The sequence below is a fragment of the Stenella coeruleoalba genome, assembly GCF_951394435.1.
Source record: "Stenella coeruleoalba genome assembly, chromosome: 2".
Taxonomy (NCBI): Eukaryota; Metazoa; Chordata; class Mammalia; order Artiodactyla; family Delphinidae; genus Stenella; species Stenella coeruleoalba.
The window spans coordinates 170,151,946-170,174,038 of record NC_137147.1 but is presented as its reverse complement, the minus strand read 5'-3'; the positions used below and the strand labels follow the sequence as shown (position 1 = coordinate 170,174,038).

Sequence of the window (22,093 nt, the reverse complement as noted above, 5' to 3'; positions counted from 1 at the left end):
TGCACCCAGCATAGGAGCACATAAGGCAACAGCTAACAGCTACAGAAGAGGAAATTGACAGTAACACAGTAATAGTGGGGGACTTTAACACCTCACAACAATGGACAGATCATCCAAATAATAAGAAAAGAGAAGCTTTAAATGACACAATAGTCCAGGTAGATTTAATTGGTATTTATAGGACATTCAATCCCAAAACAGCAGATTACACTTTCTTCTCAAGTGCGCATGGAACATTCTCCAGGATAGATCACATTTTGGGTCACAAATCAAGCCTCAGTAAATTTAAGAAAATTGAAATCATATCAAGCATCTTTTCTGACCACAATGCTATGAGATTAGAAATCAGTTACAGGGAAAATAACGTAAAAAACACAAACACATGGAGTCTAAACAATACGTTACTATATAACTAAGAGATCACTGAAGAAATCAAAGAGGAAATCAAAAAATACCTAGAGACAAATGACAGTGAAAACACGATGATTCAAAACCTATGGGATGCAGCAAAAGCAGTCCTAAGAGGGAAGTTTATAGCTATACAAGGCTACCTCAAGAAACAAGAAAAATCTCAAATAAACAATCTAACCTTACACCTAAAGGAACTTGAGAAGGAAGAACAAACAAAACCCAAAGTTAGTCGAAGGAAAGAAATCATAAAGATCAGAGCAGAAATAAATGAAATAGAAACAAAGAAAACAATAGCAAAGATCAATAAAACTAAAAGCTGGTTCTTTGAGAAGATAAATGAAATTGATAAACCATTAGCCAGACTCATCAAGAAAATGAAGGAGAGGACTCAAATCAATAAAATTAGAAATGAAAAAGGAGAAGTTACAACAGACACCACAGATATACAAAGCATCCTAAGAGACTACTACAAGCAACTGTATTCCAATAAAATGGACAACCTGGAAGAAATGGACAAATTCTTAGAAAGGTATAACCTTCCATACTGAACCAGGAAGAAATAGAAAATATGAACAGACCAATCACAAATAATGAAACTGAAACTGTGATTAAAAATGTTCCAACAAACAAAAATCCAGGACCAGATGGCTTCACAGGTGAATTCTATCAAACGTTTAGAGAAGAGCTACACCCATCCGTCTCAAACTCTTCCAAAAAATTGCAGAAGAAGGAACACTCCCAAACTCATTCTATGAGGCCACCATCACCCTGATACCAAAACCAGACAAAGATACTACAAAAAAAGAAAATTACACACCAATTTCACTGATGAATATAGATGCAAAAATCCTCAACTGAATCTAGCAAATGGAATCCAACAACACATTAAAAACATCGTGCACCATGATCAAGTGGGATTTATCCCAGGGATGCAAGGATTTTTCAATATATGGAAATTAATCAATGTGATACACCATATTAACAAATTGAAGAATAAAAACCATATGATGATGTCAATAGATGCAGAAAAAGCTTTTGACAAAATTCAACACCCATTTATGATAAAAACTCTCCAGAAATTGGGCATAGGGGGAACCTACCTCAACATGATAAAGGCCATATATGACAAACCCACAGCAAACATCATTCTCAGTGGTGAAAACTGAAAGCATTTCCTCTAAGATCAGGAGCAAGACAAGGATGTAAACTCTCACCACTGTTATTCAACATAGTTTTGGAAGTCCTAGCCATGGCAATCAGAGAAGAAAAAGAAATAAAAGGAACCCAAATCGGAAAAGAAGTAAAGCTGTCACTGTTTGCAGATGACATGATACTATACATAGAGAATCCTAAAAATGCCACCAGAAAACTACTAGAGCTAATCAATGAATTTGGTAAAGTTGCAGGATACAAAATTAATGCACAGAAATCTCTTGCATTCCTATACACTAATGATGAAAAATCTGAAAGCGAAATTAAGGAAACACTCACATTTACCATTGCAACAAAAACAATAAAATACCTAGGAATAAACCTACCTAGGGAGACAAAAGACCTGTATGCAGGAAACTATAAGACACTGATGAAAGAAGTTAAAGATGATACCAACAGATGGAGAGATATACCATGTTCTTGGATTGGAAGAATCAATATTGTGAAAATGACTCTACTACCCAAAGCAATCTACAGATTCAATGCAATACCTATGAAATTACCAATGGCATTTTTTACAGAACTAGAACAAATAATCTTAAAATTTGTATGGAGACACAAAAGACTCCGAATAGCGAAAGTGGTCTTAAGGGAAAAAAACGGAGCTGGAGGAATCAGACTCCCTGATTTCAGACTATACTACAAAGCTACAATAATCAAGACAATATGGTACTGGCAGAAAAACAGAAACATAGATCAGTGGAACAGGATAGAAAGCCCAGAGGTAAACCCACGCCCCTATGGTCGACTAATCTATGGCAAACCCATGCACCCATGGTCGACTAATCTATGATGAAGGAGGCAAAGATATACAATGGAGAAAAGACAGTCTCTTCAATAAGTGGTGCTGGGAAAACTGGACAGCTACATATAAAAGAATGAAATTAGAACACTCCCTAACACCATACACAAAAATAAATTCAAAAAGGATTAGAGACCTAAATGTAAGACTGGACGTTATAAAACTCTTAGAGGAAAACATTGGCAGAACACTCTTTGACATAAATCACAGCAGGATCTTTTTTGATCCACCTCCTAGAGTAATGGAAATAAAAACAAACAAACAAAAAGGGACCTAATGAAACTTAAAAGCTTTTGCACAGCAAAGGAAACTACAAACAAGACGAAAAGACAACCCTCAGAATGGGAGAAAATATTTGCAATTGAATCAATGGACAAAGGATTAATCTCCAAAATATATAAACAGCTCATGCAGCTCAATATTAAAAAAACAACCCAATCCAAAAATGGGCAGAAGACCTAAATAGACATTTTTCCAAAGAAGACATACGGATGGCCGAGAAGCACATGAAAAGCTGCTCAACATTATTAGAGAAATTATTATTAGAGAAATGCAAATCAAAACTACAATGAGGTATCACCTCACACCAATTAGAATGGGCATCATCAGAAAATCTACAAACAACAAATGCTGGAGAGGTTATGGAGAAAAGTGAACCATCTTGCACTGTTGGTGGGAATGTAAATTGATACAGCCACTATGGAGAACAGTATGGAGGTTCCTTAAAAAACTAAAAATAGAATTACCATATGACCCAGCAATCCCACTACTGGGCATATACCCAGAGAAAACCATAATTCAAGAAGACACATGCACCCCAATGTTCATTGCAGCATTATTTACAGTAGCCAGAACATGGAAGCAACCTAAATGCCCATCGACAGACGAATGGATAAAGAAGAAGTGGTACATACATGCAATGGAATATTACTCAGCCATAAAGAGGAATGAAACTGGGTCATTTGTAGAGACGTGGATGGATCTAGATACTGTCATACAGAGTGAAGTAAGTCAGAAAGCAAAAAACAAATATCGTATATTAACGCATGTATGTGGAACCTAGAAAAATGGTACAGATGAACCAGTTTTCAGGGCAGAAATAGAGACGCAGATGTAGAGAACAAACGTATGGACACCAGGGGGAGAAAGTGGTGGGGAAGGTGGTGGTGTGATGAATTGGGAGATTGGGATTGACGTATATACACTAGTATGTATAAAATGGATAACTAATAAGAACCTGCTGTATAAAAATATAAATAAAATAAAATTCAAAAATTCAAAAAAATAATCGACTAAATAAGTCACCTGATATTGGAATTAAACATCGATCAATAACAATTTTAAAGATTTTTAACAGAATATGAGCTTGTAATTTTGGCCAGCTATGAAATGACTTAGATTCTTACACATACACAGGACCATTTTTTGATAGATAATAAAATGAATTATTATTTTACTTATGAATGTTTTAAAGAAACGTATGAGGAAACTACTGTAAGTGATACTTTACCAAAAGTGGGAGATTTTCAATTAAGCCAGCAAACAATCATCCATAGTCTACAAGACCTTTCTAACAACATGAAAGAGCAGTTAATACAAAATTGAAAAATTGTAAGGAATTTTTTTCAGCTTTTAACGCCTTGGGAAATCTAAGAGACACTCCCCAATTAATATTTGGGTTCCTGTTTTCTCAAATTTGAGATAAATGTTGTCAACCCCTGGCCTAAGGTATGGAACTTGTGGCATAGTTAGTTTTTAATCTTTCCTACACATTTATTTAATATAAGATTTACATGACACAGGAGCCTTCGTAAGGAAATGAATATCCCACCAAGGCCGGTAAAACCTGAGGGTCTTTATACTAGGTTTGATGAAGAGTGGAAAGTTGTGGGAAAAAACGTGATGGGGCAAAAGGATATGTGTTAATTGTAGTAAATTGAGGAAAAGTTAGCAAGGCCTGTTTGTTCAGATGCCCCTCAGAGCCCCTTGGTCTTCGGAGATAAGGACGTTCCTTTCCTCCTGGTATAAGGAGGTTGCCTCTCACATGGGGGTCTCTCAACCCGGTTCAGGGAGACCTGCCTGCACCTGCCGTTTCTCAGATTCCTTCAGCAAAAAATATTCAGTTTTCCAAGTTGCCATATTTTGGAGTAGTGTGTTCTCAGCCCTGCCATCAGCAAACAATGAAGGTGAAATAAGAAAACTTCGTAAAGCTGAAGGCATTCGCAACCAAGACGTTCAATACAACATGGGTCTCAAATTTCCTAGACCGTTTATTTCATGTATTTTTTAATTGGCTTTTTATAGACATGAACACACATTAAAACAAAAGTTTGGTTCCAATTTTTTTTTCTTTGATTTTGAAGAACAGTTATTTGCAAATCTCTGCTTGGATTAAGGTCTTAATAACCACACTTAACCATGAATGTGAAAATGTGAGCTGAAGGAACACTTTGGAGTACTCACCAAAGATTGACTCTGACCTTCTCTGTGGAAGTTTCTGGTTCATAGTTGAACTCTGTGTGCTTTTGCATCCTTCCTACACGGTGTCTTTGACAATGATGCCAACTGTACATGAAAAATGATAACAGGACATGTCCTTGGAGGAGCCACTTTTCAAGACCTCTGACTCCAAGGGCTCTGAAGTTCAGCCAGTGGCAGGCTGAAGCGAGATTTGGCTTCTCTCCTGGAGTGACTTACATTAAGGCTCTGGACTAGGTTCCCAGACAGACGCCATCCCCCTGCCCAGCCCAGGCCTTCGGGACTGTGCCAGTAACTCAATGGTGAGCCTGAAACTAAGCCTAAAAGGAAGCAGATGGTCTGTATTAAGAGATTTTCCATGACCTTCCTCATTTCATTTCCTTTCTGTGGGATTTCATATTTGTGAGCATATCCTCTGAATGTGACGGTGTAGCAGTGTTAGACTCAGCAATCCTGAGTCTCAGGGCACTCATTTCATGAAGAACATGCATCAAAAGGGAGCATTTGAGTTATCCTGTAAATGTTTTTAACTCACCAATAACTTTTATGCAACAATCATGGATCCTGGGCATGGAGATGGTTTTCCTGTTGTGAAATTTTGTGCCATTCCTTAAAGTAATAATATTATTACTTCTGAGTGGGGGACTAAAGTCCATTTCTAGCAATTCTTATCTTCCTTTTTATTTATTTTTTTATTCTCCTATTAGCTAGGGAAAATAAAAACTGCACAAGGAAAATCTCCCCATCTCATGCAGCAGTTCATTTTTTCCCTTTCCTCCTAATTCTCAAAGAAGTAAATAATTGCATACAAAGGATACAAGCCAAGCTTTCTATTCTGTGAGTCTAAGGGACCAGCATATTTATCTTTCTTTCTGTTTTATCTTTCTTTCTGTCTGTACCTCTTTGATTTGTATTAATAAAAAGATATTAAAAATTTTTTTCTAGAAAGCCAAATAAATGAAATCACACAACTAGACAATTCTGTATGCAGGATAATGACTATCAATGATTTGGCAGATACATGACTTGATAATAGAGATACAAATACATTCATCTGTGTTTTCAAAGTTTTTCTAAAAGTAAAGACCATGGCAAGAAAAGAAAGGCACTAACTCAGACTTTTCAAAGAAAGGAACCTATAAATAAACTAATTGGGCTATCACTTGATTTGTATGTCAGATATGTAAGTACTGAGAGAACAATGTTTGTTTCAGCTGTTCTCATCAGTATGATTAATGACTACTTTAAAGTGCTTGATTCCATTTGTGTGCCAGCTGTTCTTGTGTAAAACAAACTGGGACTTTTCTCAAGATAATCAGAGTGGGACTGTCTGCAGGGTTTGAGAGCTGATACCTGCGAGTTAGAAAAGGAAATGGATGGCTCTTAGCTGATCCTGATGAGATCAGACCTAGACTCCTGTGACTGAAATATATTCCTAAACAGATGCTTGTTACTGGGGGCTTGTAAATCAAGGGCCTGCCCCACGTGCAGGTTCTGCTTGGTGGAAAGGTCTGAGCCAATCGGGAGCCTTATTGCGTGGTTAGCAAGTTAAAAAGGACCTAAGTAGTCTTAACCATATGAACTGATAGTACCTTCAAAGGTAAATATACAAGATGAGTCTTTCAAAATCACAGACAAGCTGGATCAAGCAGCAATAAGAAATCATCAAACCATGGAAGTAATACTATGTCCTTTCCCAATGAAGCGACCACACACAGGTCACATCCTGGGTGTAGGCAAGGTGTTGGTGATGGGGGCATGACTTCACAATTAGAAAATTGTGTATGCAGGATCATGATTTAGCAGATAAATGACTTGATAGTACAGATATAAATGGATTCATCTGGGTTTTTCAAAGTTCTTCTCAAAGTAAAGACTATGGAATCAAAAGAAAAGAGAAGCAAAATGGGGAATGATTTCAACTATGAGCTTCAAAGACATTGAGCATTTCTGTGTTTTCACTTCCCATAGAGCAAGTTCAAAAGTAGCTGTGCCATCATTGTACCCTCTACACTGAAAGGCAAAAGGAAGTCAGAGATGGGAATGATTTTCTTTACCATACAACTACTTTCAAAAGGATCCACATGAAAATGAGAATCCCATTGTAGTCTTTAAGGTCAGTTCATTTGTGGCACAAAGACAGTCAACAAATACTGTTCAGGCTTTCCCTGTGCTGGTCACTCTGCCGGTAAGGTGGATGCCAGACCTGAAATAGCTTTCCGTCTCACTGGGAGAGATCAGAGCATAATTGCCAACAGTTGTCAGATGCTTACTATTTTAGCACTGTACTGAGCGTGTACAACCACTCTCTTATTTGTTCCTCAGAGCAGCCTTATGAGGTCATTATTATAGCTAAATGCCCATTTTAGAGACAAGGACACCAAGCTATTTGCTCAACATCTCACCGTTAAGAATAGCAGAAGCAGGATTCTCACACCCAAGTCTCTCTGACCCCAAGGACCATGCATGGTCTGCACTACTACATGGTGTCCATGTTCATGAGGAAAGGGGCAGTGCCAGGCAGTAAGCACGTGGGAAAATGTTGAGATGAGTGTCCAAGGCAGTGTCATGGAAGGTCACCAGAAGAGCAAAACGCATACTGAGGAAGCTCAGGGAAGGTGAGGCTTAACCTGAGTTTGGATTGGAACTTGTAGACCAAATATTAGTAGGATGATATTGAGGATAACTACCATACCTTATCACGAAAGCTCCTTTGGTGCTGCCAGAGAACGAAAATTGGTCTCATGAATCACTGAGTTGATCTACTGTCACCTTTCTTATATAATTATAATTAATTATATATATATATTTTTAACATTTTATAAATTTTGTATCAAAATATATCAATCATCTCTATTTAGATGAGAAATTCCATAAAGCCTCATATACTGTAAGAATTGATGAAGCTATTGGGAGATAATTCTCCATGGATCTCCCTCTTTTCTGCATGTTTTATAAACAAAGGCTTCCTGACTGCCCTTTGCTCTAGACTATCTCTTCAAGGATGTTAGTGAACAGCCCAGGAAGATATAGTGAAAAGGGCAGATGCTTCCTGCCTGTGTATTGTAAAAGCTAGGTTCTTTGAGCTCAGTGTTCCTCTCCTGGAGCACAACCCACCATGCTTGCAGGCATCCATCTGGGTCTGTCCACATTGCCCCCATGAGACTTGGGAGCAGGGGGACCTGACACAATATGCTGTCTCATGCTGCTTGCTGTGCAGTGAGGAGTAAAGTCCTTTGTCTCTGACCCAGGTATCTTGTGTCTTATGCCAGCAGCCATGAAACAGTGGCAGTTAGCTTGCAACTGGGGTGAAATCTCAGACCCTTCACGCTTCAGAAGATAGGAAAATTTTCTTTTTTAGAGAGGTCAAATTTGTCCTCATCCTTACTGAAAAATAATGCATCTCCTTTGGCATCCATTGGATTAATATCAAGTAGATTGATCTTAGAACCCAGAGAAACCAAGGAAGACAGAATGCTCTTGTGAGAGTCTCCCTTCGACGCTTAGTCAGGGTGCCCAGGGACTAGGCTCAGCACAGCCTCTCCATGGCCATACCCTCAGAGTGATCCTCATCTAAAACAAGGATTGGCAAACTGGCCCGTGAGCCAAATCTGGCCCACACCTGTTTTATTAAAGTTTATTGTCTAGCAGCATCTACTGCTGCTTCTGTGCTGCAATAGCGGAGTTGAGTGGTCACAGTAGAGACTGTATGGCTTGCAAAGCCTAAACTATTTACTATCTCACTCTATTTTTAGAGTATTTAAAAAAATATTTTTTTTATTTATTTATCTATTTATTTGGCTGCGCCAGGTCTTAGTTGCGGCATGTGGGCTCTCAGTTGTGGCATGCAGGATCTAGTTCCCTGACCAGGGATCGAACCCGGGCCCCTTGCATTAGGAGCGTGGAGTCTGGCTCACCAAGGAAGCCCCTACTATCTGACTCTTTAAGGAAAATATTTGCTAACCTCTGATCTAAAAGAAGAGACAGATACTTGAAGAATAAAGAATTCCCTCAAAACATGCTAGAGGCCAAGGTATGAACAGAACATTATCTGAGAAAAGAAAAGAAAGCTATAAACACACACATGTACTCACATATAGGCATGTACAACCCCGCCCCTCCATGTACACCCGCACCTGTCATTTACATGCATGGTCTTACTTCATCCTTGCAGCACCTTTATTAGGCATATAGATTAGGAGCATCACCTCTACAGAAAAACTAGGTTTAAATTTAAAGATTTGCCAATTACTAGCTGAGTGACTTTGGGGTAAGTTACTTAACTTCTCTGTGCCTCACTTGCTAAACATGGGTAATATCACCTATACATCATAGGGTTACTGGAAGGATTAAACGAAGGTGTAGAATATAGCCTCTGACACATAGTAAACAACATGTAACTATTTGTTATCATTTATCTCCATTTTCCAGGTGAGTAAATTGAGGGACAGAGAGGTTGAGTAATTTTCTCAAAATCACATAAGTAGAAAAAGGTAGATGCAGAACTTAATCTCAGCTCTGACTCACAAATCTGGGCTTTTTGCCACTATCATTGTATTGCTTGTCAATAATAAAGGCTTATTAAATTTATAAGGAAAATCACCATAATAAAATTTCTTTACCTTTTCCAACAATGCTTCCTATTTTTCAAATTGTGATTTGTGGCTTATTGGCATATCCTACAGGTCTTTTGTACTGTGTGAGTTCCACAAGGGTCTTACTTGAATTCACCATATTAATATATTCATGCCTGACACTCGATAGTTGTCCTTTGAAGTCAAGTCTACTTTTATTATTAAAATAATGATGTTTCTGGCTTTAAAAGCATATGCCTAGGCAAAGGTTTTGCTAGTGATCTATATAATAATAAGGTAATTTTAAATTAAGAATAGTACTTTTAAATACTAAACTCTAGATAAGTGATTTGATACTATTGTATTGCTCTAAAAATATACCCAAACTGGTGATATGTTCTATATATTTTTCATATTGTCAGTTTATCTTACCCTTATTTTTCAACTGAGCTAAAAAACAAACAAACAAAAACAAAAACAAAAAAACAAAACACCAGTAATTGGTTTATAGCCTTTCTGGGAATGGTTCTAAGGAAAAATGTACTGTCTCCTGAAACCCCCTATCTCTTATCTCCAGATTATTGCCTTTGGTGGAGGGATAGTATGGGGAAATCTTGCTGAGAAATGTGACTATTTAAAGAACTTCATGTCAATAAAAAGGAAAAGTCAATATCCATTTGATTTGACATAGTATTTTGAGCTTCTATTTTCCATGACTGACAATGCTGATTCTTTGAGAAGGAAATAATACATGTGCAATCTGATGTGTACTTGCTAAAAGTGGAGGGCAATTATTACCTAGAACCTAAGCGAGAGAGACACTATACAAAAAATCATCTCTAAGATGAAAAAAAAAAAGTCTCTTTGGTCTGCACCAGACTAAAAAATGTGGTGTCTACCTGAACAACATCTTAGTGGCTCTGCATGGAACTTTTCCCTCATTCCATTTTGATGTTTTGGCCATTGGCCTGTGAAAACTATTTCCAGAACTTGCCAGGAGGTTGTTTCTCAAAGATGTTATTTTCTGTATTGCATTTGTCATCTGTATGAAGCTCCCAAAGAAGAATTCCCCTGGTCTTTGTTCCTCTTGGGAAGCCGTTTTGTGCTTTTATCTAGTGGACCCTATTACCAATCATGTAACTGATAGCATTCCCCTCTGCACTGGCTGCTAGAAAGTTTTGAGTCAAATTTTCACTTACCTCTAACAAATACGCAGGATTTTCATGGACTGCGTTTTGAATTCTAAGCTTGTTCCTGGCCTTGTCAAACTTTCTTTCCTACACTTATGCCTGTTTTTCATTTATTTTTATCTTTTACATCTTATATATCTTTTTAATCCACTTTGAATGCTTTCTGGATCGAGAGAGACTTGGAAATGCTTAGACGGATATGTATCCTATAATCTGTGCTCTCTTCATGAAACTGGGTGATAAATATAATTACCACACCATTTGATGTAAGGAACTTTATATTGAAATAATTACACATTCTTTGAAATTACACATTGGTTCATACAGAATAATCTTCACCTTAATTTCTAAAATCAAACTCACTTTTGAAAACCTTCTAGCAAAATGATTAGATGGGTCAACTTTAGACTTAAAGCCTGGCTAAGAAAATGTATACTTCATGAGATTCATTTCCTCTTGCCATTTGAAATGGGTGCTTGCTCCCCATTTTGTGCTCAATACTGAAAACACAATTCCTCAGCAAAGATTTACTTTATACTTAGATTTCAGAATTTTCCAGAAAAGAACTTTTAAGTCATGTAAATTTGAAGTCACATTTTTGTGACCCAGCATTCAAATGTGCAAAGAGCAAATCAGAATTGTTTTTAAATGAAGGTATGTTTCCAAGTCAATATAGACAAGTGCAGTGTATGGAAATAGTTTTTAGAAATATTTTTAGTTCAGTGAAGTATACTAAACAGTGTTCTTAATGATAAATTTGGGGAAATATGAACAAAAAATTTTAGAAAGGAATTTGTGATACTAAAATAGATCTACAAATATTCAAAATATCAATAATCTTACTTTATGGGAGTGAGACAAGGCGACTGAAGACACAACAAACCATGGACTTGATTTAACCAAGTCTTCCTGGAGCATCCGGAACATGAAGAATGACAGTCATAGGGCACTGTGCTGGGAACAGTAGCTGGGTGCTTTTACACATGATTCCCAAAGGGCAGAGATGCTCCTTAGGAAACAGCGGGGTGGATTAATTTCGAGAATAATAAGCTTTACACAAGTGTAATCTGATCTCATCAGACTGAATGCTTGCCAAAAGCCTGAACTCAGAAGCACAACCAAGTCCAATCCTAGTGACCTTGTTTCTACACAAGGAGAGCATTTCTAATATTTTTATTTAAAGAAATACTGATAAAATCTACCAGTGAACTTCATAGAAAGGGTATATAATGGATTTCTTGTTTCAACACCTTTTGTGTTCATTTGGAAGTTTAGAGAAATCTGTAAAGATCTGCCTCTCGGCTTCTTAACTTTATCAGTGCCCCTGGGTGGTACATGAGGTCAACTATGTAAGTTTCCGGGGGAGGGAGAGCCCCAATCACCCCCTTTCGGGATTCATTCATCAGCTTGACTTCATTCCAGGCTCTGCCGTACTCCCCGCGAACCAGAGAGCAGCCGATGCCAATTCTGTCAGCCAGAGCCTGTGGGGAGAAAACGCGAGATCAACCAAGAGGGAGGAGGGGGAGGGGCAGAGAAAAAGCCTTGGTTGAAAGACCCACCTTGGTCGAAGGTGAAATATACACTCTTGCAGAACAACAGCAACAAAGTGCTTAGAAAGGAGGCTGGAAAAAAGGTGGAGTGTTGAGATAGGAGTTGGTAAAATGTGATAAGTTCCCCTGTTGCTCAAGATTCTGTGGACTCAAAATCTCTGTGTAGGTCCTGCTGGGAAGGGACATTTTTCAGGCAGTTGCGCTGCATTGTATCAGCACAAGATTGATAACGTAATTGGAGAAAAGCTGTTCCACAGGCTTTCAGCTCTAGTGCATCTATCAATCTTTCCATGCTCCTGGGCTGCTCCTTGGGTGTGATATGCAGTGGGATTGAATGGCAGGACTGGAATGGCAGGAACCTGTTTCTAGCCCATTTGTTCTGTGTGGTGTAGACAGGTGTTTTGGAGCCGGGGGTGGGGGTGGGGGGGCAGAACTGTGAGTGGTTGGTCCTTTTTGGGCTGCCTGATGCCCTGTCCTCAGGGGTTGCGTATGTTCCTCGGAAGCTGTCTCTTCAATTTGTCCTGATTTTAAAAGCACTTTTTAAATAATCTGGAAACTTCCTAGCCACATCATAGTGGATAAGAGAGCTGGCTTGTGGGATCTCAGTTCCCCGACCAGGGATTGAACCCAGGGCTCCAGCAGTGAGCACGCCAAGTCCTAACCACTGGACCACCAGGGAGTTCCCAGAGTCTGAGTTCTTAACCTCAGCTGAGTTGAATCTGGAAGTATCTATTTTCTTTGTGAAGTGGGAAACAAGGTCATCTGCATATAGGAAGAGGTGAAGATGAAAAGGCTTAGGAAAGAAGGCAGATGTGGGGCACAGCTGCTGAGGAAAACAGGAAAAGCCTGTGGCCAGGAGCTGGAAAAGATGGCCAGGCAGCACGTACATCCACCACCTTGGATCCTGAATTGGCTGTGGCACATCCCACTGTCGCGTTCTGCAGCCCAAGTGTCATTGTGGGAAGGGCAGGCAGTCGGATTGGTCCAGTGTGGGCAGGCAAGGTGGAGGGGCAGAAGGATGGGGGCACGAAGACAAAGGAAATCAGTGAGCAGGTTACACGGTCTGTGGACGATTTATCTAGGCTTCCATGGAGGAAAGGAGCCGGAAGAAAACGGGGAGTTGAAGAGTTTATGTAGGGGGAGTGAACACTTTTGGGAGGAATAGAAGGATAACACGTTTCACCAGTGAGTGTTGGTGTTCAGGATTCAGTGGTAGGCAAGACCTGGGTGATTAACTGCATGACTCAGGTGAGGTGTGAGGGTAATGAATTCAGTCTGCTGTAACGTTGTGAACTGAAATGTTTCCCCTTGAGATTCCTGTTTTCTTTCTGAAGGTGGGTCCCTTAAGAGGCAGTCATGAGGGTGAAGCCCCCACGATGGGAATTGTGCCCTTATAAGAGGAGGAAGGGCCCTCCCCCCACTCTGAAATATAAGGATACGGTATGAAAGCGGCAACCGCCGACCAAGAAGTGGGCTCTCACCAGACACTGAATCTCCTGACACCTTGATCTTGGACTTCTCAGCCTCCAGAACAGTGAGAAATAACTGTTTATTGTTTAAGCCACCCCATCTGTGGTACTTGGTTATAGTGGCCTGAGAAGACTAATGCAGTTCCTACAAGACACACAAGGGCAGCTAGCTACAGGGTAAACAGACAGACCTGGAATCAGGAGCGGCTTGTGGGAGAGAGGAAATGATCTAGAAACCTGAGACATGTAAGTCGTATTTAAGGTGATGTAGGAGGATGACCTCACCAAACGAAGTATGTAAAGGGAGAAAAGAGAAGAGCCTGGGACAGAACCTTGAGTTCTGGGTCAGGACCCCAACATTTAAGACAAGGGTGGAGGAAAAGAGGTCTCCAAAGGAGACTGAGATGAAATGGCAAGAGAGGACAAAGTTACTAAAGAAAGTGGTGTTAAAGAAAGAGAAGGATCAGTGACAAATTCTTTGATGTATCAAGCAAGACAGAAAACAGATCACTGTGATCCTTCTTGGGAGGGAACAAGGGCCAGACTGCAGGGAGTTGAGGATGAAACTGAGGTCAAGGAGTGACTAGGAGTTGAGAAGACTCAGAATTTTGGCTGGGAATGAGAATTATCTTCAGATAGAAGCAGTATGGTAGGTTTTGGCTCAGATAGGCATGGGTTCAAATTCCAGCTGTATCTCTGGTTATCCTTGGGTAAATTCCTTCTCTAAGTATCAATTTTCTTATCTTTAAAACAAAGGTAGTAATTTCAACGTTTGGCATATCTGAGACTCTTCACAATTATATTTATTAAGTGCCTGGCACATAAGTTCAAAATGATGGTGGTCATGGTGATAGGCGCTTATAGGAGTAGTCGTAGATATAATGAGAAAAGATTTATGTTTTCTCTTTAAATGTTTTGGACTTAAGTTTAGATTTTAAAGGTAAAACAGCTAGTAGAGAGAAAGAGATTTAAGATGGGAGAGAGGAATTGATAGAGCAAGAAATCCAAGGAAATAGGAAAGACTGGCATTTGGATTATAAACAGAATTGGCTTGGAACTGGAGGTAAGATGCAATGAGGTTTATAGGTATTCAGGAGAGGGTAGGAAGTTTATACATTTAAGTCTATGGCTCTGAAACAATTTTCTCAGCTCCTATTATACTCCAGACACTGGACACAATGGAGGAAAAAAGAAGATCACCCCCTCCCTTAAACCTAATCCTGCCCCAGTGTCCACATCTCTGTGAATGATGCCATCATTTCCAGTTACCCTGCCCAAATCCTGGAAATCATTTTCTTCTTCTCATGCAGTCTCTCACACCACCGCTAGGCAGTCAACAGCTCCTTTCAGTTTTATCTTCTATATCTCCTGCCAAACTCACCTCTCGTTCACAGCCTCCACCATGGCTTTAGTATCAGGCACCTGTGCTTCTTGCTTCAGTGACCTTCCAGTTGGTCTTCCCATCTCCAGTCTTTCCCCCGTTCTAGTTCATTCCACATTCTGTTGCCTGAGTGGTCTTTCAAAATCACTTTCCCCTTAACTTTCGGTGGTTACTCACAGATTTTAAGGTCAAGTACAAACTCACATGGTGCTTTACTGTCTGGTGCTTTAGCCTTATCCAACCCCTCCCCGCTTTTCTGGATCCAGACCAACTATTCTACATCCCTCAAATGGACCACTGACTCTCATACATGTTATTTTAAATAAATATTTGTATTGTTTAGAACACCCTTGTCTTCCTTTTTTACCTGCTGAAATCCTATGTAGCCTCTAATTCTGAGGCCACATATCACTTCCTCCCTTGAAACTTTCCCTGACGTCACCTGAGAACCCGCAAGTCTGGCTTAGGTCCCCCTTGAATGCAGAGACTGTCACTTTATTTATTTATTTATTTATAAAAAATTATTTATTTATTTATTTTTGGCTGCCTTGGGTCTTCATAGTGGTGCGTGGGCTTCTCACTGCGGTGGCTTCTCTTGTTGCAGAGCAGGGGCTGTGGGTGCGTGGGCTTCAGTAGCTGTGGTGCGTGGGCTTCAATAGTTGTGGCACTTGGGCTCAGTAGTTGTGGCTCGTGGGCTCTAGAGCGCAGGCTCGGTAGTTGTGGCACACAGGCTTAGTTGCTCTGGGGCATGTGGGATCTTCCCGGACCAGGGCTCGAACTCGTGTCCCCTGCATTGGCAGGCAGATTCTTAACCACTGCACCACCAGGGAAGTCCCGAGACTGTCACTTTAGTATCTGTATATTCCCAGACCTTGGAAGAGGCCCTGGCCTAGAGTAGGTGTGTGATAAATATTGAATGAATATGTTTCCAATAGTCTGGTGAATATACGTGTGTGTATGTATATATACACATACATATACATGCCAAATATAAGTACATCTAAATGATAGGATTAATATCATCCAGTTAATTGTTAGCAACTGGCTTACTCCACAATGATACAGACAAAACATTTTTACCTAGTGGGAAATGAGCAAAACATCTTAAATACCTTGAAAAGCAAAGCTCGATGGTAGAAGATTCCTTTTTTGATCAGTCCAATTGGTACAACATTGGATTTAAGTTGAAACTTTAGTTCACTTATATGAAGTTCCCAGCTGAAATCATGTAGTTTTTCTTTTGGAATTTTACCGCCCATTTTTTCTGCCACGTACCTGTGTCAATTACAGTGAGATTTAATCAGTCAAGTTTAATATCTCACTTTGGATGCTTTGAGTATAAATATCTGTGTAATTATACTTGTAAAAGATACTTTCCGTCTGATTTTTGTTTGCTTTACTTTAAAAAATGTATTTACTATAAGTTAACATTATGCTTACTATATTTAAACTATCTTACATAAACTGAAATTCTAACATTTCATTCAGCAGGAAGAAGGAAATGAATGCTAATTTTCCCAATATGTATAGCAAGATACAAATCAATATCACACTACATTTGTATCAACACAGTTTTTAAATGTTATCTTAATCTTGGAAAGTATTTTCAAATGTTTGAATCTGAAATCCAAGGCATTGTCTTGACATGTGGTCCTTCTTTTAAGGAATTTAAACTCAGAGACAAAGACAAACATATAGGACCATTGTGAACCCTGAGGTTCACAAATCTTTTCAAGTTTTATCATCCTTTTCTTTTAAATTTTATCATTTTTTTTTAATTTAGAGAAAGACATGGCATTTATGTAACACTGAGGTTAGAGGAGACAGGAAGAGGCAAAAAGGGAAAAATTACTAACAGTTAGGTGAGGAGGTGAGGTGCGGGGGTGTACTTTGCCTGTGAGTTTCTCCTAAGATTAGGCTCTCACTGAAGATGTCAGTAAGCACACCTGCAAAAATCCTCTGTCAGCTGAGGCTGCTACATCATGGACTAAAGGCAGGATTGTAAAGAAAGAACTTCCTCTTGCTGTACGTGGAACCAAGTGAAGAAGAATAATGGTGAAAACCAAGAGAAAGGATTAGGCAGAAAACTGACCCTCAGTGCCAGCCAGATGTCCTGTAACAGCCTCTAGGAGCCAAAGGCATGGGGACACATCTCTGTATTGCTCTCTTGGTGTGGGTTCAGGTTAAGAAAACAATTATTTGGGAATGATGAAAACTATTTCTGATAGGAACAAAGCATGAGGAAATTTGACAAGTGTTGAAATGAGCTAAGTCAGATTTCTGCTTGAGTCATCATTTCTCAAGGACACCAAGGAAAACTTCGGTAGCCAAAAACGCTCTCTTCCAGAGTCGCCTGACAAGAAGTCAGTGATCTGGCGGCTGTGTTTCTTGCAGTTGTCACATCCAGGTTTGGTGCCTGCAATTCACTTCTATTTGGAGAAGGTACAAGCTCCCACGGAGATTGCAGCTGTTGCACAAGCCAGGAGCTCACGACTGGCTGGTGTCAGTCATGAAGGCAAGCCTCCATTTCTAGAGGTTTCCTGTCAGTCATAAAGTCAGGTTCTCAGCCTTCTCTTAGAGGAATCAGATTAAATGCTCTCGTTTAGGAGGCGACCTCACTTAGCTTATACAGCATGCCGAACCATCTCTTAGAATACCCACAATCCCACTTTGGAGCAACATGAAACACAAAATATCAGACATATAACATAAAAATAAGGGATGGCTATTTGTATTAGAAAACAACTTGTGAGTTTACAAATAATTCAAAATAGGATTCCTTCATTCATAACTTCTTTAGGATCACCCTGAAAGATGCTTTTCCTGGTTTAGCTGGAGAAAATGACCTAGGCATTTTTCTTTAAGTAATTTCCAGCTCCTAGCTCTGATTCTTGGCAGAAATATGATCTAAAATAGAAATGGAGGATTTATATCCAATTCATTGTGTTTCTGCTTCAGAGTCAGAGGCAGGGTGCTATACAAGTTTGGTTTTATTATGGTGTAGTTGTTTGAAAATTGGCTAAAAAGTGCAAATCAGTAACATCAAAAACATTTTTCAGAAATTGAAAATGTGTATGTATATATAGACACTTACTTTGCAAGAACCTCAACCTGTTCCTTTATACTGGTGATGGGAAGTATGGATCTGGTCACTTCATACACATAAACACAGAAGTCAGGATCAGAGGGAGGGAGCCATTCTTTATCAGGACTTCCTTCTCCAGTCAGTTTTGGTGCTACTGCAACCTCTTCCTCCTCCTTCACTTTTTCCTCTTCTTTTTTTACTCTGCCTTTCCTTAGAGAGTAAACAATAGCAATCAATATCACAGAGTGAATAAGCACTAACTGTGCTCTGAGTTGATCTGAAGAGCATTGCAGAAATATAGTATTTTATATATACCTCAACAACAATACCATACAGAGTTTTCAAATTTTCCACGACAAAGATAGAGCTTTATAGTCTCTATATTTTGCTGGAGAAATTATTTTTCAAGAGATTACTACACGACTGATATATATTATGAAAATCATTGCTTTTCTGTACCATTGCTTATCAAGATATTTGGTACATTGTAGGTATGTAATAAATATTTATGGAATTGGGAAAAAATAGGTTGCCTCCTCAGAGAGTCTATGCCAGTCTTATATCATCTCTTGCTTCAGTTGAGACCTTCTGCAAGAAGAATTTGGATCCCACTTTTAAGAACAATTATCCAAAACATGGAAAAAGACAAAAACAAAATAAGGATGGCATGGAATTTTCATGTCATGCAGGGGCAAAGATTCATGCAAAGTTTATCTAGGGAAACGTATTTAGTTCTGTACTTAGGGTAAATAGAATGTACTTAGTAAACAGTAAAGATACTGTTTAATTAAAAGATACTCTTAATGAAAAGTTCCAGACTTAGAGAAGTTACTAGTTAACATATAGATTTTTGTTTAGTAGAGATGCAAATTATTTCTCTTCAATGGAAAAGATACTCCCAAAGGTTAAAATCTTTTTCTAACATTCCTTAATTAAATTGGATAGAAATGCATATATTCTCAAATGATCTTTGAACCAGTATTAATATCTTACTAATTCTCTCATGAGTGGAACAAAACAATGACAGGGGTTCTCATTCCAGGTAACAGGGAGTAAGCACACTTCACCCTGTGTCTCCTACTGAATACAGTCATAAAACCTGGACAGGGTGCATGCAATAGCTATTTGAAAACTCTGAAAAATAATTCACAGCAGGAAGATCAGAGAAGACTGACATTTGAATGACTACGGAACTGACGGTGAGCTTATATTTTAATTTTCCTCCACTATTCTCCAAGCTGAACTAAACATAGTCCCAAGTCTGGAAGTGGGCATCAGCACAGAGAGAGCCCAAGGAGAAGCCGATTGAGAAGCAGGAAAGAGAGACAGTGGAGGAAAACCCTTTTTTTGATTTTTTTTTCTTATTTTTATCCATTATCTTGTACCCCATCTTCTAAGGAAGCTTGTGACGGTGGTGGCAGCGGTGACATTAAGGTCCCTAAGAGTCTAAAACTGCCTTATACTTGCTCAGTCCTCCTGCTGTTTGGCTGTGGACATGGATGCAGTCATGGCAAGAGCGTAGCAGCGCAGGGTAAATAAAGGGTTTTTTGGCTTGAGGACCAAAAGGGAAGCTCCAAGGAACCAAAAAAGACAAGGGAGATCATGGAGAGGGAGGAGCTCAGGAAAGCAACCCTATAAAATTGTTTATATATTCCTAGGCTTACTTCCAAGCTGTGTGTGCATAGTTCTGATCCTAAACGGCACATACGTAGATTTTGAAGATGGAACTATGGTATAAACTACCGCCCAAGTCCCATACTGGACACTATTTGGTACACGTGCAGGGCTGATCCAAATAGCACCACAAAGCCTTTGAAAATGGGACTAATGGTGGAATGACAACCCACAAAACACTGGTTGAAATTTGAAGACTGAAAGCATCTGGGCCAATTGATTGCTAAAACACACACACAAAAGAAACATTCTTCTTAGCATAAGTGTAAGACCCATAAATAAGAACTGAAGGACTCATAACATAATATCACAATCTATGTAATTACTCAACATATGAAGAACCAGGAAAATCTCACCTCGTATGGGAAAAGACAATCAAAACACATCAGTGCTGAGATGACTCAGCTGTAAACTGTTCCAACAAGTAGGTCAAACACTCTTGAAATGACCAGGGAGTTATAAAGTCTTAGAAAGAAATAGAAGATAAAAAAATAGAATTTGCAGCTGAAAAATACAATAACCAAAACTTAAAAAACACAATTCCCTGAATAGGTTTAATAGCAGAATGGAGATAACAGAAGAAACAGTCTATGAACTTGAAGATAAATCAATAAAAATGATCCAATCTGGACAACAAAAGATTGAAAAAGCAACTGACAGAGTCGCAGGGACTTGTGGTGCAATAAATAAGAGCTAATATTGGTGTCATCGTAGACTCAGAAGAAGAGGAGAAAGAATGAAGCACAGAAAAAAAAATTGAATAAATTAAGGCTGAAATGGTTTCCTCAATTTGGTTAAAGACATAAATCTACATAGTCTAGAATTTCAGGGACTTCCCTGGTGGCACAGTGGTTAAGAATCTGCCTGCAGGTTCGTTTCCCGGCCCATGCACCAAAAAAAATAAAAAGAATCTGCCTGCTAATGCAGGGGACACAGATTCGAGCCCTGGTCTGGGAAGATCCCACATGCCGTGGAGCAACTAAGCCCATACACCACAACTACTGAGCCTGTGCTCTAGAGCCCTTGAGCCACAACTACTGAGCCCGTGTGCCACAACTACTGAAGCCTGCATGCCTAGAGCCCATGCTCCGCAACAACAGAAGCCACCGCAAGGAGAAGCCCATGCACTGCAACGAAGACTAGCCCCCGCTCACTGCAACTAGAGAAAGCCAACGTGCAGCAATGAAGACCCAACACAGCCAAAAATAAATAAATAAATATTTATTTATTTAAAAAAAGAAAAAGAATTTCAGTGAATGTCAATAAGGTACACCCAAAGAAATCCACTCCAGACACGTTGAAATCAAATTATTGAAAACTAAAGACAAAGCAGATGACGTGATTGCCTATGTAGAAAATCCCAAAGAATCTACTGAAAAAACTCCCAGAACTAAGAATTGAGTTCATCAAGATCTGAAGATATAAGAACAACATACAAAATCAATTATGTTTCTATATAGTTACAATGAACAGGTGGAAACCAAAATTAAAAACCAAAAAAAAATTTGGAGCACTTACAATTATGCCAAGAAAATTAAATCCTTAGGTATAAACTTCTAAAAAACATGTGTAGGATTTGTGTGCTGAATATTAAAAAGTGCTGTCAAAAGCAATCAAAGAAGACGTAAATACATGATGAGACATCCTGTGTCCATAGATTTAAAGATGCAACATATTAAAGATGTAATTCTCCCCAAATGATCTCTAGGTTTAATGTAATTCCTATCAAAATCCAAGCAAAGTTTTTTTGTAGAATAGAATATCTTATTCTAAGATTTATATGGAAAGGCACAGGTGCTAGAATAGCTAAATCAAACTTGACAAAGAAGGATAAAGTGGGAAGAATCACTTTGCTTGATATCAGATCTTACTGTGTAGCTACAGTAATCCAGATGGAATGATACTGGTGGAGGGACAGACACACAGATTAATGTAACAGAAGACCCAGACCCACACAAATATGCTCAATTATTTTTAACAAAGGTGCAAAAGCAATTCAATGGGAGAAGTATAGACTTTTCAACAAATGGTGCTGAGCAGTTAGACATGAATGATCCTTGTGGTGATAGAACTATTGATTTTCTTAACATGAACCTACCCATGTGAGAAAATTGTATAGAAGTTAATATACACACAGACACACACACGTAGGAGTAAAACTGGGGGAACCTGAATAAAACCATTGGATTGTATTCGTCATTATCCTGGTTGTGATATTGTACTATAGTTTTGAAAATGTTATCATTGGGGGAAACTGGGTTAGGGGT

General features: G+C 39.0%; 2 protein-coding genes across 20 annotated transcripts in view; one reads left to right on the top strand and one right to left on the bottom strand.

Moving 5' to 3' along the window:
- Positions 1-22,093, top strand: part of PIP4K2A (phosphatidylinositol-5-phosphate 4-kinase type 2 alpha) — a 485,936-nt gene that overhangs the window by 42,967 nt on the left and 420,876 nt on the right. The gene's annotated exons all lie outside the window — the stretch shown is intronic.
- ARMC3 (armadillo repeat containing 3) overlaps positions 16,369-22,093 on the bottom strand; it is a 90,364-nt gene continuing 84,639 nt past the window's right edge. Inside the window, exon 16 of the mRNA XM_079913326.1 lies at positions 16,369-18,362. Coding sequence (XP_079769452.1) covers positions 18,158-18,362 — 205 coding nt within the window. The 3' untranslated portion in view covers positions 16,369-18,157. The remainder of the gene's footprint in view (positions 18,363-22,093) is intronic.